This window comes from Gavialis gangeticus, unplaced genomic scaffold (genome assembly GCF_001723915.1).
Source record: "Gavialis gangeticus isolate Ggan-Ray unplaced genomic scaffold, GavGan_comp1, whole genome shotgun sequence".
NCBI lineage: Eukaryota > Metazoa > Chordata > Crocodylia > Gavialidae > Gavialis > Gavialis gangeticus.
Genome location: NW_017728973.1, coordinates 4,048,595 through 4,058,301, shown reverse-complemented (window position 1 = coordinate 4,058,301; position 9,707 = coordinate 4,048,595). Strand labels below are relative to the sequence as shown.

The 9,707-nt window shown below is 51.4% G+C and overlaps 1 protein-coding gene across 1 annotated transcript in view; it reads left to right on the top strand.

Moving 5' to 3' along the window:
* The window catches only part of IGFBP4 (insulin like growth factor binding protein 4), a 36,260-nt gene extending 30,994 nt beyond the window's left edge, over window positions 1-5,266 (top strand). The window contains exons 2-4 of the mRNA XM_019506795.1: window positions 1,235-1,389; window positions 2,984-3,118; window positions 4,142-5,266. Coding sequence (XP_019362340.1) covers window positions 1,235-1,389; window positions 2,984-3,118; window positions 4,142-4,276 — 425 coding nt within the window. The 3' untranslated portion in view covers window positions 4,277-5,266. The remainder of the gene's footprint in view (window positions 1-1,234; window positions 1,390-2,983; window positions 3,119-4,141) is intronic.
* Window positions 5,267-9,707: the final 4,441 nt, after the last annotated feature.

The following is a 9,707-nucleotide window of genomic DNA, read 5'->3' as shown; positions in this document are numbered from 1 at the left end:
GGGGAGAAAAAAGAATGAACAAAATTTCCCTGCATGCACTGTTGGCTGTTGCTGCAGCCAGTGGCTTTCTGGCAGCCAGTGGCTTTCTCAAGAAGGCAGCTTGAGGAGGAGGAGGAGGAGGAGGGGGCTGGCTGGATACTGAAGGAAAGGTAGAATGTCTCAGTGGTTAGGGCACTGGCCTTTAACTTGGGACACTGGGGGGGGGGGCGGGGTTCCGGCTCCTTCTCTGCCACAGACTTCCTTGGTGGCCTTAGGTAAGTCACTTTGCATCTCTGCATCTTGGTTCTCTGGCCTGTATCATGGGGCCAGTGGCACTGCTCTATCTCACAGTAGTATTGTGGGGACAGAAAGGGTAAAGAAGCAGCGTGACCAGGTCAGACAAGCCCCATGGGTAGATGGGAGCCAGATTCAGGTCAGGACATCATTATTCTGTTATCCGCCCTGCCGCAAATTCACTGAATGACTTTTGACACATCAATTCATCCTCTTGTGCCCTTCTTTCCCTCATTTGTTTGATGGGTACTAATAACCACCCTTTCCCCTGCTTCCTTTCTCCTTACCCTGTAAACTCTACAAGGAAGGATGTTGCCTGTACAGCACCAAGCACATTCAAACTCATGACCATGAATGTCTTGAGCCCCTTGACACTATAGCTAGTGCCAAGTTAATCTATCCAGGCTTGGCTGGGCTTCCCTGACATGGTTCCTTAGTCAGCATGGTCACATGGCACAGGACACAAACATAGCTGAGCCACATGGGCTTGTTCTGCATGTCTGTTTGTATTGGCGCATTCTAGGCAGTTACAAGAGGCTGTCTGGAGCTGCTGGAGCCAGGGGAAGGGAATGCATACTTCCCAGTAGTGCAGTGGATGCTGGGACATCCTGTGCTTGGAGCCCAAGGTTGGGGAGAATGTGGCGGTATGGTCAATGCAGATAGATGCAGCAAATGCATCAGCATTTTTGTAGTCACATGCCTAGGAACCACATGTTAATGGTGCTGGGGCTGATGGAGCCACAAGCTGAGTCAGTCAGGTCACAAATCCCACTCAGGTATACAACATGGCTGGCTTGTGGCTCAGGAGACATGCACCAGTGTGGGGAGAGGGGATGAGGCAGAAGGAAAGAAGCACAAATGGGCATGGATGGAGGCTGAGGGGACTGTGGCAGCAACTACCCTTGCCACAAGCAATGCCCACAGCCCAAATCACTGCAAGACCCTCTGGTTATTTTTGCAGAAAAGGAGGAGATTGATCACCCCAACAACAGCTTCAGCCCCTGCAGCATCCAAGACCGGAAATGCCATCAGAAGCAGCAGGCGAAATCCCGTGAGCGGGCCAACAACGGTGTCAAGATGAGGAGTACGCACATCCGGGATGAGACAAGGCCAATAGTGAGATGCCCCATTTCTCCTCTTCCCCTCCCAGTAGCCCTTTCCCTTGGGGCTGGACCGGTCTGGGAGGGAGCTGCCATTGCAGCTGCACAGGGGTAAAATCAGTGCCCTGTGGTCCTAATGCTTTGGTCAGGTGCCTGTTAGGACATGTCTCTATGGCACACAGGAGCATAGGATCATAGGCAAGTAGGGCTGGAAGGGACCCAGGAGGTCATTTAGTCCAGCCCCTGCTCAAGGCAGGATTGTTCCTGACTAAACCATCCCAGCCAAGTGTCTGTCCAACTTGATTTTGAAAACTTCCACATATGGAGATTCCACAACCTTTCTGGGTAGCCTGTTTCAGTGCTTAACTCCCCAACACTTAATGTAACCAAAACAGATATATTACTTTCTGTCCAGGAGTTGGCATCCCTGGAGCAGGCATGGGGTGTCCTAGCAAGGTGCTGTGTCGCTGGCTATTTCTTTAGAAGCCAGTAGGGTGGTGGTTCTCAACCTTTTTAGACTTATGGCACCCCTTGGAACATGCCAACACTTAGCTTTCACTCATTTTTTGACTATGGATGAAACCTAGAGCAATTCTTCTGTTACAAAGAACTCAGAAAGTCCAAAGCAGGTTATCATGTCTTTAACACAATATAGATTCCTATTTGAAATCTCTGGGTTTATCTTGTGAATCATGTTTGCATGCCTAATGGTGTTAACATTGTGCAGTACCCTTGAAAGGGTCTGAAGGCATCCCAGGGTGCCACAGCTCCCTGGTTGAGAATCACCGTCATAGGGGGTGCTTCTGTGCAAGGATCTGCTGACAGCTGGAGTTTGTACTGTCCACATCAGCAGGGGGTGCTCTTGCAACAATGGCTAGCATGGGGCAATGTATACACCCTCCAGTGCACTAGCAAGTCACCACTAGTAGGGGGTTAGAGAAACAGATTCCTTACTGAGGGTGGGATGTCGAAAAACTCCTAGGGTTGTCAGTGATGATCTGGGAACAGTGGTGAGAATGGTGTCTCCTTGGTATTTGGCAATCAAAAGGGCTAAACTAGGACATGGTGAATTTCCAGAGACAGGAGGGATGTTTTATTCCAGGGGTAGCCAATCTGCAGTACGCATGTCGCAAGTGGCACAGGCAGCCTCTGTGTGGCATGTAGCAAACAAGGGAGGGACAGGTAGCATGGTGGCAGATAGGACAGGAAGCAGACAGCAGAGCAGTGTATCAGACAGGGAGCACAGAGCAGGGAGCAGAAAGCGGAGCAGCAGATTGGGCAGGAGAAGGGCACTGGAGTGGCACTCAGGGAGGGTGTGGGGCTAATTTCTGGCATGCCTGCCAAAAGGTTTGTCCTGTACCATTTTATCTCATGTCACTTCTTTCCTGAGGGGGTTTACAGACACCTCTTCCACCCAGGGGACCATTGGCTAGAGAGGACAATAGAACTGCCCTGCCAGCTGTTCACCTTCTGGGCTCTCTCTCTAGGAGGACGTGACAGTTTGCAATAGAGTGTGGTTTCAGCCTGTTTCTGTGGGTGCTGAATGTGGAGGGAGATGGGTATATCCCATCCTTCTTTGATGGGGGTCTTGATAGCTGCTGCATTTTTAGGCGCAGGGTTCCTGCCAGAGTGAGCTGCACAGAGCTCTGGAGAGACTAGCTGCCTCCCAGGGCCGAACTCATGAGGACTTGTACATCATCCCCATCCCAAACTGTGACCGCAATGGAAACTTCCATCCGAAGCAGGTACGGACAGAGCACGTGTCTCACCTTGAGCCAGCCACCCCATGGTACTCTCAAAGGGCATGTGTGTTGGAGACCATGAGAGAGGCTGTTCTTCTGGGCATAACTTTACAGACCCAGTGGGTAGTAAGGCTCAGTGAAGGAAGTGATAGGTGGTTTTGTGGCTGAGACACAAGAGTCTCAGCCAGGACTCCTGAGTCAACTCCTAGGTGACCCTGAACCTGGATCCCAGGCCTACTTTTTCAAAAGGTGGGCTACCTTATGTTCCTCCTGATCTCAGCTCTTGTGAATATCAGGTCCTAGGGATCTCAAGCTGAGCACCCAGAGCTAGAAGGAACCATTCAAGAACTCAGCCTTCCCCTCTCTGTCTCTTGTTCTGCTGGTTTGCAAGATGGGGATGGTTATGCCCACCCCTGTACCTCACTGAGCTGGGCTGTGGATCCTTGGCTTGGAAGGTGCTACGGCTAGGCCTTTTTCTGAGACTCCAAAACATGGGTTGCTTGTGTGACCAGCCTTCTGCAGCTGACCTTACTCAGACTGTGCAAGCTCTTTGTTATTTGAGTAATGCTTGCACTACAGGGTCTGCAACTGCTGTGGGCCAGATTCTGCCTGGGTGAATCCCCTAATTTGAGAAACCTATCTCCCACTGAAGTCAGAGAAGGTGAGGACCAGAAGGGACCTTCTGGGAGTCCTGTCCCCTGCTTTGGCAGGCAACCATACCACATATTCCATGGCACCGCATGTCAAGCAAGGGGTGTGCCAGGGAGGGTAGACTCTATTGCTGGACTATTTGCCCAGTTCAGTGGGCTCGTGTTGAAATCATTGGGAGATCTGCCCTTCTGATGAAGGGGCCTCTTGCTGAGTCCCTGGAGCTATAGAGCAGTGAGTTGCCCTGGCAGAACAGGTGAGCTTGTTGCTTGGCTGCCCAAGCACACGGCTGCCCAAGCACACAGCTTATGTGGAAAGTCCTCTCTTCAGGCCCAGCAGTCAATAACCTGACCTCTTCCCTGCCCATATCTCTCCTAGTGTCACCCGGCTCTGGATGGGCAACGTGGGAAATGCTGGTGTGTGGACCGGAAAACAGGCGTCAAACTGCCAGGCTTCCCCGAGCTGAAAGGGGACTTGGATTGCCACCAGCCAGCTGATGGCGTGCGAGAGTGACCCCATGGTAAAAGGGGACTATGAGATTTCCTTGGCGACCTGCTGAGGCTGAACAAACCCATTGGTGCTGTCTAGGAGTGGGAAGGAAGGGACACTACCACAAAACAACTCCCTGTGCCCAGGGGATCCCAAGCTGTACTCTCGTCCCAGGCAGAACGGCACCCCCATCCTGCAAAACATCGATGCCCTGCTCTGCAGCCGCTACCTGCCCCTCTTTGATCCTCACTTTGATCCTACCCCCAGCTCTGGACATGGACCTGGGGGCTCCTGCCTGCCCCAGGCTACAGACCAGGCTTGGGTTAGGCACATGTGCCAAAATGACCACTAGCTACGGACACCACAAGGGCTTTCCCATTTGGGACACCTCCTGCCATCCTTTCCCCCTTTCTGACAGCCTCAAGGGGGATAGTCCCCTCCCCAGCCTGTCCCACTTTGCTCCAGCCCAGGTAGCTGGGAAAAGGTTTCTCTTGTCAAGGGACAGCTGGGGGCTCTTTGCCAGGGCACAGAAATTATGGTAGTGGCTGCGGTGTCTGCACAGCCTCCCCTACCCCCCTGCATTCTCTGCTCCCCGTGGCTGCTAAAGGGAGCTGTGGAGTCCCCAGCACAGGTGTGGGGATGTGCTGCATCTATTTTGAGGGAAGCAGGGGCTATTTTGAGATCACTATGCCAAAGTTCAAAGAAGGAGAGAAACAGAAATAGCCTCCAAGTCTTGGCTGCCACCGAGCATTTGGCATACGTTACATACTGGGTTATGTTCCTACTCAACAAGGCTGCAGGGCTGTTGTGTTCTCAGCCCTGTCTCCCACCCCACAAACTGTTTTTAATGTGATCACACCATAATGGGTGCAAGGATTTCCTAGTGTCCCACCCCCTCTCTTCTATGCTGGCATATTGCCAGGGCGAGTTTAAAGCACAGGACCTAGACGCTCCTGCCCATGATCTAGGTCCTGGAGTCATGTCATTGCACCAGAGCCTCAGCTTTCCTGGAAAGAAAATGGTGTCCAACTCTCATGGGTTTTCAGAAAGCAGCTCAAAAATGTGACCCAGGTGTGAAGGATGGATGCAGCAGCATCTTCCTGAGTCTGCAGACAGCCTGAACTAAGAGCTCTGAGAAGGGGAATGGCTACATTCATCTCAATGGGGTGTTGACTCCAACACCCATCATTTTGACTTTGTTAGCCCCCAGAGCAGAGGACATTGTTTGGCAGGAAGAGATGAGTATGGTGAGCCTGGTTCCTTTCTGTCCCAGGCCCAGTAAGCACTGGGATTTCCTTACCACCACCCCTATCCGTTGTGGGGGCAGGGGAACATCAGCCTGCCCAAAGGGGCATATTATAGCAGGTGCCAGCAGACAGCACTTGGATGGGTGGCATTTGCCACTGTTGCCTGAGTTGGGGTGTGGGGGGTGGAATGGGGATGCCGTGTCAAAGAAACCTCTTTGTTCCCTTGCTGTCTTTATCTGGTCCAGCCTGTTGCCAGACAAGGCAGCATGTCTCCATGTGAATGCATGTGTGTGTGGGTGAGCATGGAGGTACGAGTGTGGAGGTGAGTGGTAACTGCTTGCCAATCTGCAGCTGGTGGCAGCAGGGATGAGAACAAGAAGACACCTAAGAAAGTCTCTGGGGAGGCAAGGGAGTCCCAGTAGGAGGATCCACCTGTAAGAAGCCCTTCCTGTCCCATGTGCAGTATCAAAAAATCTTACAATTTAATGCCAAGCCTTAGTGTTTTTCCCTAAGCCCCAGCTCCTGGAAAGGACACTTCAGGCCATCCTGGCTCTAGAGAAGAGCATGAAGGTGTAACTCAGCTGTTCCCTAAAGTTTCAGCAACCAGGAGACATGTAACATGAGCCCTAAATTTAGCTTTTTTTTTTTACTCTTGTGCTTTTTAAGCCAATCTCTTGATTACTGGGTGGTTCTGCCTCCTGCTTTTGGAACACTTGGGATGGGCCAGATGGGTGCAGCCATCTATATTTCAGGAAATGGTTCCTGAAGGTCATTGTCAAAAGGTCATCAGAACCAGAACTTTCTGAGCTGAGGTAGGCAAGAAGCAGCCTCTCACACCACCAACTGCAACCCCAACCTTACTTAACTCTGGGAAAGTCCCCATGCTGGTCCCTCTCCCGGTCCCTCTCCCTATAACAACTCTCCTGCAGATCCTAGTCCAGGGCTCGGTAACATTTTTGGTTTGTGTGCCAAAAACACCCCAACTCTGACCCACGCCTCGGCTTGGAGAGGCAGGAGCAGACCACAGGGGAGCCACGAGGGGCCCTATCCTTGTGGCTGGGGCTGGCTGCATGCGTGCCTCCAGGTAGATGGCAGAGGAAGGGCTGGGGTTGCACTGTCCCAGGCCCCTCCCCTGCCATCCGCCTAGTAGTGCATGTGCACCCGCCGCGGAGCCTGGCTGGGGCTCCGGAGCCTGGTGCTGCTATTTGCACCCTGGCTGCCTTCTGTGAGCAGCCCAGGCTCCATAACCGGTGGCAGCTTCCCAGAGCCCAAGCCAGTTGTAGTGTGCCGAGCAAAATGGCCTTGCATGCCATGCTCTGATGCCTGCCGACACCTATCCTAGCCCCATCACAGCGCCAAACTTATCAGCACTCTGTAGCCAGGGCCTCTCTCTCCCAATCAGCCTGAAAAAAAGATCCCTTCCCTTTGCTTTGGGCCAGGTAGTCGGGGTAAGCAGAAGACAAGCAGAATGGGGCTGACCAAGCCCAGGTGTGAAAGGATACTCGGGGTTCCAGAGCGAGACCCACAGCAGCATTGCAGAGCTCATTTCCTTTCTTAGAAGTGAGATCCTTTCACTAGTGAAAACCAGCACATGCTGCACTGGCCTCTGTTTGCTAGTTTGCATCAGCTCTGGGTACCCCTCACTATCCCGACTGCGTCCGTCCATTCTTAGAAAAACATCCTTCTGTTTTAACTTCTCCATAGCAGCAAAGAGCCATTTAGAAAGAGCAAACAATGACTGATGGCTGGAGAATTTTGAGCCCATCCTGGAAGCAGGCTGGAGCCCTGAGCTGTCAGCGGCCGCTCTCTGTTGACTTGAGAGTCAGGTGGTGAGTTCTGGCTGGCGCATTCACTTGCAGTGGGTTTATGCTGGGCACTGGGGGTGGGGGTGAGGGTGTGGGCTGGAGAAGTGCTCTCCTTGTACTGGAACAGTTGTGTGCTGGGCCTAAGATTTATGGTCTTGCCTCACTGTCCTTCCAATGTTTTGACTCGGAGACCTCCGCAGAGTGATTTATAAGGGGAACTACGTGAGCCTTCTCTCCCCACCTCCTCCTTCTCCTCCTGCCTGGAATCCTTTGCTTTCAAGGCACTTCCCTTTGCAAAGGAGGAGCAGATAAGATCAGCTTGGGGTTCAGCTCCTCATTGCTTCCTGGCAGCTGCTGAGTTGTTTTTCTTTCCCCTTTTTTATGCCGACTCCACTGACGAACATACAAGGCTGCAGGACGAAAGAGTGAAGCCAAGGCTCCTGTCGGCACAAATCCACCCCAAACCTGACAGCTTGCTAACCCCTCTTCTCCCTCACCTCCTGCAGCCAGCACACCCCTGTGGGGATATCAGTTTACCAGAGCAGGAGCTAGAGAGGCAGGAAGGCAGCGGCTCTGAGAGCTGTACCAGGGCAGCAGAGATGGGAGTGGAAACATTGACTGCAAGGACTGAGATGGATATAATCACCCTTCTCAGACCCCCAAGGGGCAGCAGACCCCACTGAGAGCCCCCAAGGAAAGTCAAGCTGGTGGGAGAGTCTATACCAAACACCTAGTACATGTTAGGCATGCCTGTGCTTGGAGCTGGCTCCCCCTGTAGTTATTTGTGCAATTTATATTCAGGGCTGCATTGGCTGCTAAACCTGGGGGGTCTTGGTCCTCTCTGTGCTGGAAGGCCCTTCACCTTTATTCCATTAGCAAAGCAGCCAGGGCAGGGAGAGTGATGACCTCTCTTTTAAATAATGCCAGGCTACACAGAGGCTGTGCAGTGTTCCCTGATTTGAGTGTGGGCTGCATTCAGAGCACTGCTGGTTTGCCTCACCAGCTATTCTGAAAATTCAGAAAAATACTGTTTCAGTTCAACCCAAAAGGAAAAGATTTTTAAAATTTTGGGTGAGTGGAACAGCAGGGGAAAAAAAAGAGGTTGTTTTTTGGGATAAGCAGCAGCTGACTTGGATTCTAAAGGGATTTCTTTTGAATATTTTAAAAGTAAAAAAGAGGGAGATTGTGAAACAAAAACTCTTTTTTGGTTCCAAAACCATAGATGCTTCATTTGTGCTCAAGTGAAATGCTTCAGCATTTTTTCATTGTTGTTTTCCATCCCCAACTAGACAGTTCAACAAACCCAAGACAACTCTGTGAGTTGTTTCTAGCTCCCCCCCATCAGCAGCTTTTTTTTGCTAGAAAAAGAAATCAACTGAAAGAGTTTTGCCCAGCTTTTTGCATAAGCTTGTTGATACTTTGGCAAGGGGTGCCTTGTCCATAAAGGGCTGGTTGGTTCCTTCAGGGTTGGCTTTAGTGTTGCTGCCCTATATTATGGTGCATGAATACTGCCATCCAGAAGAAAAGCCTGGGGCAGTGATGCTGGTAAGAAATGCTGTCAAAATGACTTTTAGACCACAAGACACCATTTTTGTTGAAATCAAAATATTTCCCCTTCCCCTTCCAAAGGCACTGATTTTGATGACATTTTATTTCAAATCCTGCACCTTTTAAAGGGTGCATTTGCATAGCATCCAAACAGCCCATTGGCACATTTTCTGAATGAAACCTTTTGATCTTTTGGCATGTTGAAACCAAACTTGCTGCTTTCTCGGGACATTCCTCTGTGGGAAGTTGCCATGTTTTTTGTTTTCATTTGGTTTGGAAAGTGGAAAAAAAGTGTCAGAATGGTGGAATTTGTCTTTGAATGAGAAATCCAGGTCCTTCCCAGCGCTACCCCGCCATGAGATTTCATTTCCTTCCCCGCTGGTTGGAAGGTGACTATGTGGTTACCGGCTGAAGAAGACAGGGACAGCTGCTACAACTGCAGTGTGGATTTAGGGTGGTCTGGGAAAGACAGGGCACTGTGTTGAGTGCTGGCTGAGGTGAGCACATGGTCTCTTATCTCTTGTGGCAGCAAGTGCCACAGTGCAAGAGCTGTCTCCTTCCATAGACCCTACTCCTGTCTCCTGGCTGTGGGCCAGCCGTGTCATTGTTCCGTGGATCACAGCTGCTAGGCAGGAAGAGCCAGTCCCATGGGGAGTTTGGAATGTCAAGACATGGACCTTGAACTGGACTCTGGATTTGAGTTTGTTAAGCTTGGCTTTCCCTGTGTTTGCTGTCTAGGGACATGCAGTGTACACACCCGCATGCATGCCAAGTCCCTTGCAACTCCCGAAGCACATGCGTGCACATCTATGTTCCAAAGCTATCGGCCACACGTCCTCACCCTCATCGGCTCTG